The following is a 21,146-nucleotide window of genomic DNA, read 5'->3' on the forward strand; positions in this document are numbered from 1 at the left end:
GAAGTTCGAGAGCCCTTTTTGAAGATCGGCATTACATTTGCCTTACGCCAGTCCCTCGGCACAATACCAGTAAGCAAAGAATCACGGAATATTTCATACAAGGGTAGTGAAATTACAGAACTGAGTTCCCTAAGAACTCTGGGGTGCAATCCATCAGGCCCTGGAGCTTTGGTTACATTGAGTTTGTTTAATTTATCTTGGACCATATCTATAGTAAACCAGTTCAGTACATTACTGGCCCCAGTGTACAGTATCTACTTATTATATAGGGGAAAGAATATAATACAGTGAATGCTCTACAAAAGATTTTAGATTTATACAAAAGACTAAACTGCTTATACAGTATGAGCAGCTGGTGGAAATTTACCAAGGACTTTGCATCTATTTTTAATTAAATAATTTGATTTTTCACCCATTTTTGGTCTAAGTTCTATTTATGAACCAGTATTCGACTGGCAAATAAATATATATATATATATATATATATATACATATATATATTAGGGATGGTCCGAACCGAGTTCGGTTCGGGTTTGTACGAACCCGAACCCTCGGTAATGATTCCCGCTGTCTTCTCGCTGCGTGGAGCGGGCGGATCCAGCGGGAGGACCGCCTGGAAAACTGGGATACAGCCATAGCCATAGGCTGTATGCCAGTTTTCCAGGCGTTACTCACGCTGGATCCGCCCATCCGCCCGCTCCACGTAGCAGGCAGACATCGGGAATCTGCTGCCGAGCATTCGGGTTCATACGAACCCCAACCTCGGCAGGTTGGGACCATCCCTAACATGTATATATATATATATATATATATATATATACATATATATATATATATGTGTGTGTAAACAAACATAAAACTTAGAAAGAAATAGAATGATCACAGTGCAAGATTTATGCATGGTCAATCAGTTCCATAACAATAAGCAAGGATATTGTATCAAATGTCATTCCTCGCAGAAATAACCTAAGCTAAAACACTGCCTCCAATTAATATATGCATCAGAAGCATAAATATATATGTAAGTGACCCACAAAGACTGCGTAGACCCAAAAGTGCTAGCCCCAACATATGTTTCCTGATGGAGGCCTCTTCTAGGGGTATGGCTAGCACGTCTACTGTAGGTCTGTATGGTCTTTGTGGATGAATATGTATCCTTATGCTTGAGATACATACAGTATTTTCCTGCGTATAAGACTACTTTTTAACCCAGGAAAATCTTCTTAAAGTCAGGGGTCGTCTTATATGCCAGGTGTCGTCTTATAGGGCGGGTGCTGAAAAACTTTGGAACTGGACTGGAGAATCTGCTGTCGATGGATATGGTGGGGAAGCTCAAAAATGGACGCAACCCCACTATATGCAGCAAGCGTATGAAGGGCAGAGCAAGCTGCAGGCGTTCAGGGTATGGAAAAAAGATGAGATAGAGTGGTGTTGGCTGTTTTGCCTTTGTATCATACTGGTATTCCTGTACCTCCTTCTCTGCCTCTCAGATCTCACTGCTGTCTGATATTTCTTATTAATTTTTATTTTGTGAGAGTTGGAAGAGGAGTAGTCTTATACAGCGAGTATAATCCGAACTCTATATTTTAACTGGAGAAGTTGGGGGTTGTCTTATATTCCCAGTCGTCTTTTAAGCCGGAAAATAAGGGTACATTAATTGTAGACAGGTTGTTCAGCTTAAGTTACTATATTACTATAAAGAAAGACATTTGATACACTATACTAGATGTAGCAGCCTTGTATCTGCATGTTATTGTTATGTAACTAACTGATCACCCTATGTGCTGCAATCATTGTTTGTATAAACTACACCTTCCATTTCTTCTATTCTTACAAATTTGTGATTCTTAAGGTTTTGCGTTGTTAGAAGTATGTGTGATTTGGGATCCTTTTTTCTAGTAGTCTATAGCTTATAGCAACAGCGGTATCTAAAGTGTTTGACAGAGGGAAGGGGTTTACACTGTCAGTCCGTCAGAATCTGTGAAGTGATTTAATAGTGCCTATAGATTATTATGGCAACCTAAAAAAAAAAGGCCCCCAGGTCTGTCATTAGTATCTGTCTTTAAGGCCATGCCAGAGGCATATCCTAATAGGTTGCATGTCAGAGTAGAATTGACAGGAAATAATGCATTGGAATACTAAGTAGTCATAGTCAAGTAGTGATATAGTCATACACTGTACTGTCAAAGTAGCTTCAAGTAGCAAAATATACAATTTATTGATATCAGTTACAAAAAATGACCAACGTGGGACTTTAACCATGGTATGGGGTAATCAAATAAAGTAGCAGTGAAATCATGCAATTAATTTAATGTTAGTTTATCAGAACTCACTACAACTGGAACACTAAGGCTAAAGTAAAGTACAAGCCCCACTAGAAATTAAATGTGTAAAATTGAAATCCAGTGAATAAATAAAGTACAATGTCGTTCTTATGTCTCTAGATAAGCTGTTCTCACTCCTGCATGTCCAAGGTGCATTTCACATGATTGCAAAATGTTGACAGGTTGAAGGGATTTCCAGGAACTCGGTACAGTCCAAAATTGAAGCTTCACATAAAATCCACAAATATAGCCGGCTTACGCGTTTCAGTTGTTCTCAATCCTAACCATAGCAATAAGCATACTATTAATTTAATTAAATGTTCAGAACCTTTCAGTAACATTTGCATAGATGTATTAGTAAATATAAGAAACGTTTTAATTACTAGTTGTAACGCCCGGAGTAGTGGATCCACTGGACCGGCACCAGCGATGGCACAAACCTCACCAGGGAGCGGAGTCTAAGGGGCCGCTGGTTTTCACCAGAGCCCGCCGCAAGGCGGGATGGACTTGCTGCGGCAGGCGACCCCCAGGTCGCTACCCCTGGCTTGGTTGCTGGTGTCGGCAGGCGAGGCGTGGCAGGAGATGGCACAGGCAATAGTCTGCAGATGAGAGAGCACGTGACAGGCTGGACACGGGAACAGGTGGAGTGACAGGGGAACAGGAACCAGGAACAGGGACTTAGGACCAGGTAACGGACTGGACTCAGGAACAGGGACTTGGGACCAGGTAACGGACAGGACACAGGAACAACAGGGAGCTGGGCCAAACGCTATGGGAAGCATGTAGAGGCTCCAACCCAGGGAACAGGGCAAGCTGGGATTTATAGGGGAGTGATTAGGTGCAACTACCAATTAGAAGCGCACTGCCCCTTTAAATCTGAGACAGCCGGCGCGCGCGCGCCCTAGGAGGCGGGGACGCGCGCGCCGGCCGGCACAGCGGGAGACAGGAGCGTGGAGAGGTGAGGCGCCCCCCGGGGCCGAGGTGATAGCAGCGCCGGGTCCCCGACTATGGACACCGGCTGCTGCATGGGGCAGGAAGCGGTCGCGGCGGCGGCCCGGAACGCGGGGCGCCGCCGCGGCTGTGACAGTACCCCCCCCTTTGGCCTCCCCCTCTTTCTTGCCGGCAGATGGCACAGGAAGCCACAAAGTCTTTGACATCTTGAAACAAACTGGACCACCAGTAGTGGCGAGAGATCCGTTGGCCGGTCTTACGGACTCCAGGGTGCCCGGCCTCCAACGAGGAATGACCCCACTTCAAAATACCTCTTCGAAGCGCAGGATGAACATGAGTCTTTCCGGGGGGTACTCTCCGAAGCGAGGAGGTGACGACTGGTGCTAGGCGATCAGGCAGTAAAACATGGCAAGGAACTGTGGGTCTGTGGACGAGGACCTTCTGTAAGTTCTCCCGGTGGTGAGAGGACCCGACCTTAGCCTTGGGTACGGAGAGAGGGTACACCTCGGCAGAGAAGGCATCCGCCGAGTCTTGGTCTTCTGCCGGTAGGTCGGATAGAGGCTTGGCTGGGACAGGAAACGACATAGTACACTTGGTCTGAGGTGACTTGAGACACTGGTTGGAACAGTCCTGACCCCAACTGAGAATCTCCCCGGTTCTCCAGTCCAGTTGAGGGGCATGTTCTTGCAGCCACGGGAGTCCCAGGAGGACCGCGGGGGAAGAATGGGGCAGGACGTAGAAGGATATCTCTTCTTGATGTAAAGGACCCACCTGGAGGACTAAAGGTGCGGTCTGGTAGTACACACGGTCGGTAAGAATTTCGCCTGTGACCGAGGAGATAGTCAGGGGCCTGGCTAGTCGGGTCACGGGTAGCCGCCATCTTTGGACCAGTGTTGCCGCAATAAAACTGCCTGCTGACCCAGAATCGAGGAAGGCAGTAGTCTGATGATTTCGTCCAGAGAGAGTCCGGATGGAAACTGGCATAGACAGACTTGGAATGGTGGCATTCACACCTAGGGACACCTGTCCCACCGGACCTAGGTGCGAGCATTTTCCGGATGTTTGGGGACGTAGGGGACATCCCAGCCGGAAGTGATCGGAACCACCGCAATAGAGACAGAGATTCTGCTCCAGGCGCCGGATTCTTTCATCAGGCGTCAGGTGAGCCCGTTCCACCTGCATAGGAATCTCAGGAGAGGGTTGGGACATCGAAAGGTCAGGATTCTGGAAAACCGGCGCCAGCTGGGGATGGCGACGGGAACGGGTTAGTAAATGTTCATGCCGAACCTCCTCCTCCCTCTCCGAAAAACGAGTATCAACTCGGGTGGCCAGTAGAATGAGTTCGTTCAGGGAGGTAGGCAGGTCTCGGGCAGCGAGCACGTCTCTCACACGACTAGACAGGCCCTTCTTGAAGGTGGCCAATAGGGCGGCCTCGTTCCAGTCCAATTCGGCTGCCAGGGTGCGGAACTGGATGGCGTAGTCACCAACAGAGGAGCTGCCTTGAGAGAGGTTGAGGAGAGCAGTCTCGGCTGAAGAAGCACGGGCAGGTTCCTCAAAGACGGAGCGAAACTCGAATAGGAAGGCCCGGAGATTGGCAGCAACTGGATCATCACGGTCCCACAGTGGCGTGGCCCAGGCCAGGGCTCTACCTTCTAATAGGCTGATGATGAAAGCCACTTTAGAGCGCTCGGTGGAAAACTGACTACTCAAAAGTTCAATGTGCACTGAGTCAAGAATCCTCTGCACAACTTAGAGTCCCCAGAGTACTTGCTTGGGAGGGCCAGTCGGAGTGAAGAAGAAGCGTCAGGAGGTGGTGTGCGCTGGGCAGTAGTCTGCTGCTGTAAGGCGGCAGTGAGTTGCTGGATCTGCTGTGACTGTTTCTGGATTTGTTGCGCCTGCTGAGTGACCACTCTGGCGACGTCACGGAGATCGGGCACCTCGCCGGGATCCATGGTTGGAGCCTACTGTAACGCCCGGAGTAGTGGATCCACTGGACCGGCACCAGCGATGGCACAAACCTCACCAGGGAGCGGAGTCTAAGGGGCCGCTGGTTTTCACCAGAGCCCGCCGCAAGGCGGGATGGACTTGCTGCGGCAGGCGACCCCCAGGTCGCTACCCCTGGCTTGGTTGCTGGTGTCGGCAGGCGAGGCGTGGCAGGAGATGGCACAGGCAATAGTCTGCAGATGAGAGAGCACGTGACAGGCTGGACACGGGAACAGGTGGAGTGACAGGGGAACAGGAACCAGGAACAGGGACTTAGGACCAGGTAACGGACTGGACTCAGGAACAGGGACTTGGGACCAGGTAACGGACAGGACACAGGAACAACAGGGAGCTGGGCCAAACGCTATGGGAAGCATGTAGAGGCTCCAACCCAGGGAACAGGGCAAGCTGGGATTTATAGGGGAGTGATTAGGTGCAACTACCAATTAGAAGCGCACTGCCCCTTTAAATCTGAGACAGCCGGCGCGCGCGCGCCCTAGGAGGCGGGGACGCGCGCGCCGGCCGGCACAGCGGGAGACAGGAGCGTGGAGAGGTGAGGCGCCCCCCGGGGCCGAGGTGATAGCAGCGCCGGGTCCCCGACTATGGACACCGGCTGCTGCATGGGGCAGGAAGCGGTCACGGCGGCGGCCCGGAACGCGGGACGCCGCCGCGGCTGTGACACTAGTATTGCTGACTATAACAACTTATTTCCTTTCAAATATAAATAAAAAGTTCTCAAAATACATCTGGAGGCAAATACACTCACTGAAGTATCAGGTACATGCTGTCCATAAAAGTATTTGGTGTGATGAACTGGGAAGGAAAGAATCTTGATTGAACTGATTGAGCCAGAGGCAGACAGAATCATAGCTTAAACATTTAGTAAGTGTTATATTTACCCCAGTTCTTGAGTTATTACTCTAAACTGTCCTCCATACTGCTGCTGCTTCTGAAGGTGCACTATACAAATATAGTTGAGGATCTTTTATTTTGTGTGTACAGTCTATAGGGGACATCACAAAAGGTAACTAGAGGTAAATTAGAGGAGTTTGCACAGCAGAACTCTGATGAGAAGGCCATAATCCATTATACAATTCCTAGAAATACTGCTGCTCATTATTTCACTCAGATAATCCAGAAAAGTAACATAATGAACCCACTGAAGCCTCACTAAGTATAGTTATAATGATCGGCCATAGCATGGGGAAGGGAATGTGGGTAACATCTGGTGACAATGGCCCATCAGGAAGTGGGATATATTAGACGGCTCTAGAAAAGCTAAGGTGTTGAAAGAGGATGACGTGACAAAAACCAGGGTTGGAGTGACTCTCACAAGGGACATATTGTGATAGGAAAGCAACTGGGTTAGAGTATCTAGAGTTAATGGCAAGGAAAGATACCTGGTGACAGGATTACAGACATCTCCTAGGGAAGATATAAGTCAGGCATGTTGGGTTTCAATTATCTGAAATTTTTGTTCTCTGAGAGATATGCGTATATTCAGGCCATCTTAGGCGCCTTTTAGTTAAGTGTCTTATCCCTCTATTGTTCCCATGCTGTGTAAGGTACTTATTTGCATTTAATGTGTATGTGTATTGGTCATAAAAGCCACTACTACTGTACCCTTCACCTTTTTCCTTTTTTTAAATAATTTTTGTTAATTTTAGAATTTTTTGCGGGAAACATCATTAAAAATTGAATATATGATAAAAAGTAAGTCATGGAAATGCAGAGCTGTACATACTCTAGAAAATGCTCTATAGAAACAATATAAGCTATAGAATTATATGCATAGAACTAGATGGCCTATAGCTGAATTCTTTCTGGGAATAAATCAGTCTTCCCGGGCTCCTGTGTTTATTTATTTTGAAGCTTGCTGACTTGCCCTTCTAGCCTTGCCTGATGTTTACTTATCTTTTGGACTCATTACCGACAAAATAGAGAAAGAGCTTATTTTCCTAAATGAATAGGCAGATTACTGACACATAGATGAGCTATCATTGTAATTAATGTCTGAAAACATTAAATAATGCCGCACATGTCAAATAGATAATATAAAGCATTTGATGCACCTAATCCCTTGTGTTACTGCAGTACTATTAACACAATGGTTTTTATGAATACATTATATATGGAAATGCAGCAGATTTGTTAGATCAAACAAGAGCTTGTTACAGAAAATTACACTGAAATAATGTATACAGTAGAAAACAATTATATGATATGCAGCCCTTAGGAAACACAGTGGCTAGGTTATTCTTTCTGAAAGGCTTCTCCAACATTAGATAAAGAATGTGGATTTTTCCTATATTCTTAAAGGAGAACAAACCTCCTGATAAGTACCTGTAGCAGAAAAGGAGGTGATTCTGATGTTGCTCTTCTAATTTTGCTCCTCTGAGCTGTTTTCCAGTATTTTAATAAAAAAGAAATAGTTTAATGAACCCGTTTGGTGGACTAGGGGGCATTCCTCAGTGCACCCTCCTGCTTGCCCACAGGCTCATACATTTTATTACTTCATATATGCATAAGAAGGGACGTCTCTCTGTTCTCTCCAGATCTCTAGAGTGAAATAAGAAGAGCAGCACCGTGAACACCATGGTATCTATCAGCAGGTTCATACGGTGATAGTTTTCCTTTAAAGAATTATGAAAGAGCATTTGTCATCCCTTTTAAATGATGTCATAATGCCAAAATTTTAAGTTTGTTATCAATATTATTTTTAGCATTTTAGTAATTGATGCTAATTTGATACTTAATAAAGTATAAAAAAAAAAAAATATATACTAATAAAATACTCCTGAACTGCGGATATATACTGCGCCCAGACTGCGAATATAATGCCCCCCCCCCCAGGCTGAGGATACAATTTCCCCCAGACTGAGCATATAATGACACCCAGACTGTTTTTACACAATTCACCATGTATGAATTATTATACTACTTGAAAAGCACTATATTGTAATCCGTATTCTTCTTCTTCCGTTTCTTCCAGCCATTTTTCTGCGCGTAATACAGCACGAACCGCTTTGCACACAGACTCTGTTCAAACAGCGTTTCGAAGCTCTCGGCGGTGTGAGGTGTGCTATCTATTTTTCATTTCGATCGGATTTGTTGTTTTTAAGAAATTTGCGTTTAAAGACCCCTAATTTCCCATAGAAAATAATGGCCTATTGGAAATAATGGCCACACTCTAACCGCTAACAGCCAATCACAGCACATATGCAAATAGCTGAAATATAGCAGCCAATAGGAACTCTAAGGTCTCGTCAGGCAATGTATCACACCATCCACAGTCACATGTTCACTATTGGACAATAGAAGATGTAATATATGGAAGGTCCTTAACGATTTTGTCTCACTGACATGAGTAAGATTGTCATGGTAACTGAGCAATGATCTTTACCATTATAAATAGCAGAGGTCAGTCAGTAAAATACCAGAGCTGAGGCAGGCATGTAGCAGGGACGGTACACAAGCTACTCTTAAAGAGACGGTACCCAAGCCGTTTTTAAAGGGACGGTAACCAAGCCGCTCTTAAAGGAACGGTACCAAAGCCGCTCTTAAAGGGACGGTACACAAGCAGCTCTTAATGGGACGGTACCCAAGCCGCTCTTAAAGGGACGGTACCCAAGCCGCTCTTAAAAGGGTGGTACCCTAGCAGCTCTTAAAGGGACGGTACCCAAGCTGCTGTGTAAGAGGAATTGCATAAGTCGCTCTTACAGGGACAGTACCCAAGGCGCTCTTAAAGGGACAGTAACCAAGTCGCTCTTATAGGGACGGTACCCAGGCCGCTCTTAAAGGGACGGTACCCAAGTCGCTCTTAAAGGGACCCAAGTCGCTCTAAATGGGTCCCTTTAAGAGCGACCCGGGTCCCTTTAAGAGCAACCCGGGTCCCTTTAAGAGTGACCCTGGTCCCTTTAAGAGCAAAATATGTCCCTTTAAGAGTGAAATATGTCCCTTTAAGAGTGAAATATGTCCCTTTAAGAGCGACCTGGGTCCCTTTAAGAGCGAAATATGTCCCTTTAAGAGCAAAATGGGTCCTTTTAAGAGCGACCTGGGTCCCTTTGAGAGCGACCTGGGTCCCTTTAAGAGCGAAATGGGTCCCTTTGAGAACGACATGGATTCCTCTAAGAGCGACCTGGGTCCCTTTAAGAATGAAATGGGTCTCTTTAAGAGCGACCTGGGTCCCTTTAAGAGCGACCTTTGTCCCTTTAAGAGCGAAGGGACCTAGGTCACTCTTAAAGCGACCCAGGTCTCTCCTAAAGAGACCCATGTAGCTCTTAAACTGACTGGAGCCAAGTTGCTTTTAAAGGGATGGGACCCAAGTCGCTCTTAAAGGGACGGCACCAAGGATTAAAGTTTCTCTTAAAAGGAAGTCACTGGTAAAGGGGCGCTCTTTCAAGCACTATGTATTTCCCTGGAAATGCAAATCTAGTTAATTTAATGTCATCAATTTTTACAACTATTGTGTGAACTGACAAGTTCTCTGCAGAAAATTGTCAGGTTTTTGTTGCGCTGCTAGCGGTCCCGGCCGGAGTGTATACTATGTGTATACACTCCGGCCGGGATTCCATAGAGGGCAGCACAAAGTACGTGTCATATTAATCACGGCTGTTGCTGAAAATCTGCAACAATGGCCGTGATTGATATGACACGCGTTGTGTGACCATAGCCTAATACGTTAAACTGTACTTCCAGTGGTGGGAGTCAGTTTTTTTCATTTTTTTGATGCATATCTATTTTGAATTTAGTGCAGTAATAGGCTTCGGTGCGTCCATTTTCCCTGCTCCCTGCTGCACATATCTATACATACAAACTTCTTACAGGTGTTGTCCTTGGTGGGATGTGAACTCAGGACCCCAATTCAAACCACTGAGCCACCATGCTGCTGAAATAGGCTTCCGAGCAGTTGTCTTCGACACAAGACCCAAAGTAATGACAATCTATTGCACTGTGTATGATGCTAGAGATGGAAGCTATGAAGCCAGGGTATAAGCTTCTCATAAGGAGAATGGCTGCTCGTAAGCCTATTCCTGCACTGAATCCAAAATACATTTACATGAGCCAATGTGTACAGTCAGAGAAGAAGTGACCAGTAAGCTCTGTAGCTTTGTATGATATGTACTGTAGTGACTACATGGTCAGCAGAGCATCTCTGGGGAGCTGATATCTCCTGCTATATGGTCTTATATGGTGATATATATCAGTCCTATTTACACAACAACACCCATTGCTTTCATAACCGTGGTAAATAGTGCCAAGTAGAGAGCTCCACCTATATATTTAGGCCCTACCTGCACTGCTAGCGCCACCTAGGCTGTATCTGACCTTAGAGCTATGGTACTTGTTTTTTCGGTCCAAAACTCTCGTGGACATCCCATTACTATAATTGTCTGGATGTTTAACATCACCAAAATAAATAAATAAAGTTATTTCTGACACATCCAGGAGACCCTACATTTACAATGTAACTTAATGCTTTGACACCACTACTGTACACCAGTCAGTCATTTTTCATAATGCCAGGATATTAAAGAGAGCTGCCAAAAATTCTGATTTAATAGATTCTGTTTTAGAAGAAGTAATATGTTAAAAGTATGAATGCTGCAGGGAGGAATGAAATGACTCGGAGCCGAGTTTTATGATTCATACAACTTAATTTCTGATTTAAAAGTAGCAGCTACTGGTCATTTACTTTACCTAGGATTATGGACTTTAATGTATGTTATTATAAAATACAATGCTCTCATTTTAAAAGGACAACTAAATAAAAAAAAAAAATAGTTTCACAAGATTTGTTATAACCAAAGACCAGATTTCCACAATGGCCTAGATTTAAAAAAACATTCATTCTTAGTACAATCTAAAGGCTCTATTACACGGGCCGATCATTTCTCACTTGCTGCCGGTGCTCAAAAGCGAGTGGGAGAGCCACAAGGAGCCCATAGGAGATAGCGGCAGTCTGCTGCCACCGCTTCTATTACACGGAGCGATTGCCAGCAGACCACTGCTATTGTTCTGTTTTTGTTTTTTTTTCAACACATTGAAAGACAAGGATCAGCCGACATCATGCATGTCAGCTGATCATTGCCTTTTAATTACACCAAGTGGTTATCGGCCATAACAGCCGATAATCGACCGAATATGGCCTAATCGCTTGGTGTAATAGAGCCTTAAGACAGACAATCTTCATGTGTGCCCGATGCATCAAAATAGATCCAGCTAATGGATAAGCCTGGCTTATCTGAAGACTGTCTATTCAGCTTAGGAAAATTATTGGTTGTCTTATTTGAAACCAAATAGGTTTCAAAATATTGGTACAATTTACACCACACCTTTTTATACCCATCATGTCATGTGAGTTTTTTCTGGTGCATTTGCAATAGTAGATCAGGGCAATTGTTTATATTTTGGAGCAGAAGACATGTTTTGCATTTAAATACACAAGTAATATACTTAACAAATCAGGTCTAGTTGCTTTTTTAAAGCAATATGTGCCCCAAAAGAAGCATCAGGTCCATTCTACTTGTATCACCAATGTACTGTATTTAAAATCACTACTATAAGAGATACACGTCAAATGTCAAATACACTTGAAGATCTGTTTCAGGATATGGTCACACACCGTTAAAAGGACATCCATTTTTATTGTATGGCAGCCATTTAACGGCAAATATAAGGCCGTTATTTTCCATTAAATGACAGACGTCCAATAAAACGGGCATCGTTTTGATGGTGTGTGAACATAGCCTAAAATAAGCTTTAAAAAACAAACAAAAAAAAAAAGCACATTATAGGCTCCATGCACTTGTAGCATTTTAGTAAGTATTTAATCAGGAGTGGGTCCAAAAGACAAAGTGCAAAATCATTATAGCACTTAAGTTAAGGTCCTATTACACAAATTTATCAGACCGATTATTGAAGCCAAAGCCAGGAACAGACTTTAAACAGAGGACAGGTCATATAGGAAAATGAGATTTCTCCTCTTTTCAAATCTATTCCTGGCTTTGGCTTCAATAATCTGTCAGTTAAATCCATGTGTGTGTGTAATAGGACCTTTAGTTTCACTCCTAGCTTTGGCTAAATATACCACAATACTATGTGTGAACCCAGCCTTATGCAAGAATATACTGTGCTTTCTGCATTGAAATATACACACTGTATAATACCCCTACAAAGCCATCTGATTGATTTCAATGTGAATTATGTACTTACATTTACCTATTTTTTCAGTATGTTAAATCAATGGAAACACAAAAAGCACAACCCTATAACACAGCCAGTAATAAAAAGGCATAATACAGACGCATGTTTTCCTAACAATACACATGTATTCTATTCTTATACACTGTGAATCCAGCTTAAACACATATGCAGTTGTACAAATATTAGTCTACGTAATGCATAATTGAACATTCCTTCTGCAACTCAATACACACAGGTGAAAAATGTTCTGTGTACAAAGTAAGTAAGCGCTGCGTTTTCTTGTACATATCGATTTATTTCTGATGTAATGTAGAATTCGAACTGTAACTTTTTAAATAGAGGTTTTAAGGTTTCCTGAAATGATGGCGCCTGCCACGTCTCCTGCTGTTCTGTTTTGCAGGAGAGGCTTACAGCATCATACGGTTGCCTAAGAAACGGCTACCTGCTCTATCCGCTATATCTTTCATCACTTTTAAACCTCTGGCAGGAGATGCTGCCAGCAACATCACTGGAAGCTCCCCCGAGATAGATCACCGAAGGCTCTGGTGGACCTGGCCAGCCGCCCTTTCAATCTCTCTTAACAAGATTTCAAAATGAGACATTGTCTGCCTTGCTATCAGAACTGACTGTGGACCACTAGTGAAGAACTTGGAAAGGATGAGTACTGCTTGAGCAGAACCTGCTCAGTGCTAATGTAGTTAGAAAAGCATCATCCACTGCATCATTTTCACACAGGACAGAAATGCTATGAATATTCCAAAAGCCAAAGTCTGTATAATTTTTGCAGGTTAATCTACAGCAAAATGGCAGATTTTGTTCTACCTATTCACAGTAAACCTTCAGCTGATCCCTAACATAAATTAATGTTGCAAATTTAAAATTTGCACTGCAAGTCAATTTTCATGCAGATTATGTACAGATTTTCTTAAAGGGCATTCTGTCAGCACCCAGACCAGACCCAAGGTGATGACAGTGTAGTGTGGGTGTCTGGCCCCTTGTGTGCATGGTACTTGTCTTAAATGAGTCTGTGCAATAGACTTTATGCACTCTTGCCAAACCCACTCTAACCAAGAGTTGAAGAGAAGTAGTGGCTTGGCATTTGTGCTATATTTTGGTACTTCTCGCCACTATTTTCTCCTCCCTCTTTTTGCTGCATATTTACTGCTAGCCTGCCTTCTGCTCCGTGCTAAAGTCATATTTCTGTGTGCTGGCGCCATTGCTGGCAAGGCCTTCACCTGCCAACTTGCCAGTTCGCACCTGCACCGCTGACTTCTTGGCCGCAAGCTCCTGATAATGGTGATCGCACATGCTCTGTAGGCCAGACGAGCGACGCACACAGGCACGAATGCTAAGCTGATCAAGAGTGTCTTTTGGGTGCCACAAACGTATTGAGAGCCTGGTACCAATGCCCTCAGTTAGAACGTTCAATGAGTGTGCCCAGCTTCTTCAGCCTATGACGCATGCACGCATGCTGTTACCAGGAGCGTGTGGCTGAGAGAACGCCAGCAAGCGTGCACCAAGTTGACACCAGCACGGAGCAGGAGGCTGGTCAGCAGTAAATTATGCAGCAAAATGAGGGAGGAGGAAGTAGTGTTGAGGCGTGCCAAAGTGCAGTACCAATCTCAATCCACTGCTCCTCTTTGACCATTTGTTACAGTGGGTTTGATAAGACTGTAAAGAATCTACTGCACTGACACATTTAAGACAGGTACCATGCACACAAGGGGCCAGATACCCACATTACATTCTCAGAACCTCGGATTCAGTCCAGGTGCTGGCAGTTTCCCTTTAAGGCTGTGTTTAGACATAGTATTTCTGTCAGTCTTTTGGTCAGTCTTTTTTCCATCAAAACAAGGAGTGGGTTGAAAACACTGAAAATCTTGCAAATCTTTCCATTATAATTCTGTCCTGTCAGTTCCACTCCTGTTTTTGGTTGTAAAAAAAAAAAAATACTGACCAAAAGACTGACGGAAATACTATGTGTGAACATAGCCCAAAACAAATACATCTACTTTGCAGTTTCTACAATATGGCATGGATTTTCACTGATGTATGTGTCACAAAAATAAATAATATTAATATATTCAAATTATTATAAAGATTCATCTACATGCTCTCTCCTTAGCACTTACTGTATAGTGCTTATAGCATAAGAGGTTTCTGTTGGTCTCGTTACCATTACATTGTCGTCCACTTACTTTGGTTTCATTACATTGTTTGGAGTTTTGTCATTGCAAACTTTTAAAGGGCATTGAAAGTGGACACTGCTACATGCTGCTACAATATGAATAAAAACCACGTCTAGAAAACTCTAAAAAACATTTCCTCTTAGAGAATCACTAATGATGCTGGTGAATGCCACACCAGTGATTTTCCTTTAGCAATCCTCTATCAGCCTCTGCTGAGAGTGATTTAGCTCAGTGGGTTGGAAACCATCAAAATTACAGATCTATAGAAGTAAACAGTATCTGACAACTACCTAGACTGCCAAACATAATCACACTTGAAAGTAAGGAATTTGCACACAAAAAAAAAAAACCACATCAAACCACAAAACATTATTTATCTTTAAATGGAACTCAAAAGTACATGGGAAATGCTTTGTGGGGAGAGTAGCCATTTCATCACTGATTGCTTAAAAAAATCAGGAAAAGCAAAGGCAAATGTGAAAAAAACAAAAAAACAACTAACAATATGTACAAAAATGTATATGTTATCATCTTTTGAGTGCACATTACAGATAAAAATAACAAGAACCTTCCAGCTCTGCTGATATCTGATATGTTTTAGTAAGGTGCCATTTTTATACCTTTTTAGGCTTTTTAGGCTATGTTCACACTACGTATCTTTCCGGTCGTAGTGCGAACCGCGAATGTACGCACATAGTTTTGAGGTTGATGCGTTCGCTTGAAAGTATACGATATACGCCCGCACAATGCACACTACGTATGAGCTTACGGCCGGATCGTATACGGCGCTGTGAAAAATGAACAAGACCATTGTTTGAAGACGGAAATGTTCCAACTCACGGCCGTGGATTTCCATGCGGTCCCGTACAAAGTACTTATTTTAGCCAAATTGAACGTGATTTTTAGATCCAAAAGGTTCTGTGTGTTTTATTGGGCTGGGCGAAGATTTCCAAGTAAATGACCTGTTTCAGATCGCTTCAAAATAAGCTAGGGAAGCATAACTCTACTACGGGCGTATGTTCACGGTTTGCCCGCATGTTCACAATCCGGCCGCATGTCTATTTTTCCCACGGCCGTACTTTCAGCCGAACATGTATGGCTGCGTACAAACTACGGCCGGACTCATACGTAGTGTGAACATAGCCTTAAATAGTTTTTTTGGGGGATACTAATTGCTTTATACTGCGGTGCAGCCATTGCAGTCCTGCTGAGTTTAAAAGACTAGTTTACTAGTTACAATACTTGATCTATTTCCCCCAAATACATAAACGCTTAGGAAATGGACAAAACAAAGTAGACTATTATCGGTCTACAAAACTTAAAGTGGTTGGCCAATTTATAGTAAAATTGTTCAGAGTACAGTTCTAGTAAATGTATTTACCGAACTTACTGCCAGCAGCTCCCTGTGTAACTCATAGAGCTAAAGTCAGACTCCCCTTCACCAGGCTGTGCTGTCCTGCTCTGTGGTGAGTCTGTCCATGAGATGACTGACATGGAGAAGCATGTGACCATGCCCCACCCTCTGTTTCCTCCATAGGGAAATATAAAGGCTTAGTGGTGGATGCTGTGGGGCAGTGCATAGTCACATCTTTCTCCATGTCGGTCATCCTATGGACAGAATCACCACAGAGCAGGGCGGCACAGCCTGGGGGGGGGGGCACAACTTGATTTTAGCAGTATGAGGTTGTGAGTATAGTTAAATATACTGTATACTGAGCAATTTTAATATAAAGTACCCAACCTCTTTATGGGCCCAATACTAATATGTCAAAGTATATGTTGAAATACATTGTTGCCAGTATCTGAATGTGCTTTGCATCTGTCCCAGAAAATGTTAACTGAGAGGGAAGGCAAACAGTGTATTTGTCTGAGCTCAGATCTTAAGGGAGCAGGGACTCTTGTCTCTGACAGGATTCCCTGCTTCTGTACATACTATATATTATACCTTGCAACAGTGCTTTCAAATTTGGGGTCCTCCAGCAGCTGCAAAAGCACAATTCCTATCATTCCTGAACAATTCCCATTTTGTTTTCTACTTTTTGATATTTATTAAAAAAGATATATGTAATACTTGCTAATGGAACTTCTTTATGGTGAAAATATATGTAGCACAGTTTGTACAAAAGTACTACGCAAAGTGGTTATTAAGCAATATAACATTTTTGGTGGATTGAGGAAACATTCTAATGTTCCTACTATGGGAACGTGCTGTCATTTTGTGGGAAAAACGGACATCTATTGATAATGGTGGCCGCAAATAATAATCATAATCATTATTTGCGGACGTCATTATTAATACACAGCAGCCTTCCCCGCTAAATGATGCTATGTTCCTGTAGTGGGAACATAGCCTAATAATGTAATTCTTGGCAGAGTTTCCTGTTTTTATGTAGACTCGGCTTGTGCAATAACCTCCCAACATTTCTGACAGCTCGAATATCTCTGGCTATGTGATTAAATTACAGAGGTTTGCTTTTCATTTAGAAACATTTTATATGGCACTAGAGCCATTTCCACACATATAAGAAGCAATTTACTTGCATAGCTGTCAGTGGGGAGTATGGGAAATAAATTGTCAAAAAATGTGCTATAGCTTTAATCAAAGAGTAGGGAACCTCTAATCAGGTAAAAATTTATTGGGTGCAGAAATATCTTGTGGAAGTAATTTATGACTGAAGACTGGAAAGGGGATATTTTTTCCTCCATGTAAAGCTACCGCTGCAAACACACAGTAGATACTGTGCAGCTGGAAACCACATTAGCACAATCATGCTGATTGGTCCCCTTTAAAATAAATGAACATTTTTTAGTTATACATAATTTTTACAGCAGGGAAGTAGTCCTTGAGCTGAAAAGACACTGAGTAGTTTAATGACACAATAACCTAAAGCAAACAAATAAATCGACAGAACAATGGTTCTTCTCCCTGCATTGTGGATGTTTACTTAATGTGCTCAACAAAAAGACAAAAACAGTATAATACTTTGTATGCTATATGATTTTGTTTGTCTAAAATTGTGAGTTAGATTAGAATCAGATATTTAATTGGTACCGAGTGTAAACATCCAAGTAATTCCAAATGGTTTCTTTTGCTTTTTCTTTCAGCTATATGTAGGTATGATACAGTTCGGCTGAAAAGAGTTTTCAGTATAATGTTTGAAATTTGGGCTATATTTCCACTATGAGAATGGGCCAGCATTTACCAGAAAAGGCAGCCGTCTCTGTCTGCAAAAAATTTGCATGGTCATTATTGTTGACGATCACTACTTATAGACAGACGCCTTTTCCTGATAAAATCCCATCAAGCTAACACTGCCTTAGACTTAAATGCTCATAATATTTAGATTCAGTTGTTCACTTCTTCATCATAAAATCTGTCAATTCATAACCCACTAATTCTCCATTGTTTCTAATTAGGGAATTGTATTTTCAGCATTCAAGACAATGGGTGGCAAATTGTGGATCTAGATTAGCAATTTTCTTGTTATGTAATTTAGAGTATGTAAAGAGGCCTTAAAACTGGAGTTAAGTTACACTGGAAGAAAATACAAGACTACTTTGCAGGTAGAGTTCTTACTTCAAGGAATACTCTGGGATTTTCTTTTTCTTTACCGCTAGGGTTGCTGTAAAAAAATTTTTTATATTTATATATATATATATATATATATATATATATATATATATATATATATATAAATACTTCTGGTCTTTCACTGCTCATCTGCACTTTTAAAATGATGCATCAAGGCAGGACCTGCCTATTCAGCCACTCTTTGGCTATAGCTGAGTCCCACCTCAGGCAGTGACTGGATGAGTAGATGTAAGGAACCAGGGTAGGTAAGTACAACTATTATTATTATTTATTTATTTTTTTCTTACATCAGCCCCATTGGTAGATGTATATAAAAAATTATTCCTGAAATACCCGTTTAAAAAATCTACTTCCAGCATACACATTTGAATGAAGATTTGTTGACATGTTTTCTGTGTGAAGCTCTCCTGATCAACCGGAAAATAGGGATTGAGCCTGATGGAAAATCACCACCCAACCACTTTATTCTGGGAATCATACCTCACCACCACCAGAGAAAACACAGGAACATTTGGTCGTGCCAAACGATCCTGTGTATGAGAGGCCGGACAGTGAATGAGACAGATAACAGTCGGCCACCAGTTTTTGAGGGTGTATGGCCACCTTTTCACTAACAGCTGTATAAGAGAACATCTGTAATGCACAAGCACTTTTCCTCTTCCTGTCAGTACTTTTACATTTCAGTTAGAGAGAATGTCATGAAGTACAATTTACATGCAGGCATCTTTCTTGACATCTCGCATAAAGAAAAAGCACAGGTATATCACTTAAGAGTACTTTTCCTGAAGGCAGTCTGCTTGTTTATCTAGCTAGTAGTACTGTAAAGTGCTAAGGCTGATCTCTAGAGACTATACTCTAAGGTGGAATGCGACAGGAATGCTGTCAACAGACAACAAGAGAAGGAGAGTTAGGGGGAGAAGAGAAACAGGCAATACATCTTGCTAACTGGGGACACACACTATATTTCTTATTCATTGCTAAGTTAGTGAGACAGGAACAAGCAAAAAGAAGGCAAAAATGTATTTACTAAGTTAATTAAAATAAATAATAAAAATTTGAACTTTACATGTTCTATTTTGAAAGTTGTAACATAATTCACTGGTTCCAATAGTGACAAATGAAACATACAGTAAGTAAAAGGGGGTTGCCTGTAGAGCTGAAAGGGTATAACCTTTCCTCCATCCCTTATGCTCCACTTCCTACCCTCTGATGACACAGCATGATCGTTTACTCTGGCCAGAAGGGGGCAGGCTTTATTGTCAGGGTAGGCACTAAATTGTGGTAGCTGTATGCAAGTGAAGCCATGGCCATAGCGGCAACACTGGCAACACTGCATGGCATTTGGATACCACAAGAAGACATGTTATTGTGATTAGTTATGTTGAAAATCTTTCAACTAGGGGGTCCGCCAGCTGACTTGGCAGTGTTAGAGAATTCTTCCGTTGCTGTATTACAACTAGCGTTTTTAATTTTGTCAATTCTTTTCTGGCCAAATTATAATTTGGTGTATTGTGGCTTTCTAACATACTGTATTTATGAGTTATTTTCTATTTTGTACTAAATGGTAAATCTTACAGGGCGCAAAGGAGTTCACGTCAGATATTGCCCACAGCAATGCATGGCTCAAGACTAACACTCATATCAGATTTTACACTTATACTAATCTGAGACTGAGAACATTTAACCTTCTCAAATGGTGCATTTTCATGTTACCACTAATTGAAGCTGACTCATCTGGTACGTGTAATACTGTGAAGTGGTTCATGGATAGGTCAGCAAACTCTTGATCTATTTACAAGTTCATCAGGACTTACTCTGCTTGACCGTGCTCTGTAGTTTCTCTAGCTGGAAGACTGAGAGACGGTTGACACCTCCACAGACAGAACCTTTCTCCCCTTTGCACTCATTGTTGCATTCTTCTTCTTTGGCTCGGTTGGGGGGCAGACTGTTTCCACAGTAACATTCAGATCCATAGGATAAACCTGCATAAATGTATGTTCTAAAACAAAGAAAAAGAAAACATTTTCAATAAATATTCCATCATTATAGAAATAAAATCCAAAAGTCAGATGAGGTAATACTCAATGGATATGTGTCCATCAAGTCAAGTAAACATGTATGTGTAGTTCTCCCAATTACTTTAGACAATCCTTATCTATATGCCTTTTTAACGGAGTTGGCCGCTTTATAGTAGAATTGTATAGTGTATAATGTAAGTAATGTACTCACTGTATATACTGGTAGGAGCTCCCTGTGCACCTCATAGAGCTAAAATCAGACTCCCCTTTCCCAGGCTGTGCTGTCCTACTGTGAGAGGATTCTGTCCATAGAATGGCCGATCATGCCCCTCCCCTTGTGTCAACCATTCAGCTTATATATGACTATGGAGGACACAGTAAGAGGGACATGATCACATGATTCTCCATGCTCGGACATCTTATGGACAGAATCACCACAGAGCAGGATGTCACAGCCTGAAAGAAGAGCATATCATATCAGTGCTGCAAGACACACAAAGAGGTGCTGTCAGTATGTGCAAAAAATGCAGTGACTAGGACTGCAAATTGAGCAATTTTACCATAAAGTGGACGACTCCTTTAAGAAAAATGGATTCTTTTTTTTCTTTTCAGATTTCTTTATTAGCATTTTGTTTTTAAGAAAAATGGATTAAGTTACTTAAAGGGGCTCTGCTGTACTTTTTATTGATGGCATATGCCAAGGAGATGTCTTCAATGTCTTTTATTTGTGGAGTATTGACACCGGGCACCCCACTAACCAGGGGGCTTATGACCATGAGATGAAAAGGGTAAACTCAATCTTAAGGGACAACACTGAGAAATGAGTCCTGAGTCTATCATCAAATTTTATGTAGGATGTTGTTGTGAACTCATAATGCTAAAG

General features: G+C 42.3%; 1 protein-coding gene across 2 annotated transcripts in view; it reads right to left on the minus strand.

Annotated features, from left to right (window-relative positions):
• The window catches only part of WSCD1 (WSC domain containing 1), a 169,221-nt gene that overhangs the window by 64,696 nt on the left and 83,379 nt on the right, over positions 1–21,146 (minus strand). For both annotated transcript variants that reach the window (XM_069945059.1, XM_069945060.1), the window contains one exon: positions 20,060–20,244. In XM_069945059.1, coding sequence (XP_069801160.1) covers positions 20,060–20,244 — 185 coding nt within the window. The remainder of the gene's footprint in view (positions 1–20,059; positions 20,245–21,146) is intronic.

The sequence above is a fragment of the Dendropsophus ebraccatus genome, chromosome 11 (assembly GCF_027789765.1).
Source record: "Dendropsophus ebraccatus isolate aDenEbr1 chromosome 11, aDenEbr1.pat, whole genome shotgun sequence".
In the NCBI taxonomy this organism is placed as follows: domain Eukaryota; kingdom Metazoa; phylum Chordata; class Amphibia; order Anura; family Hylidae; genus Dendropsophus; species Dendropsophus ebraccatus.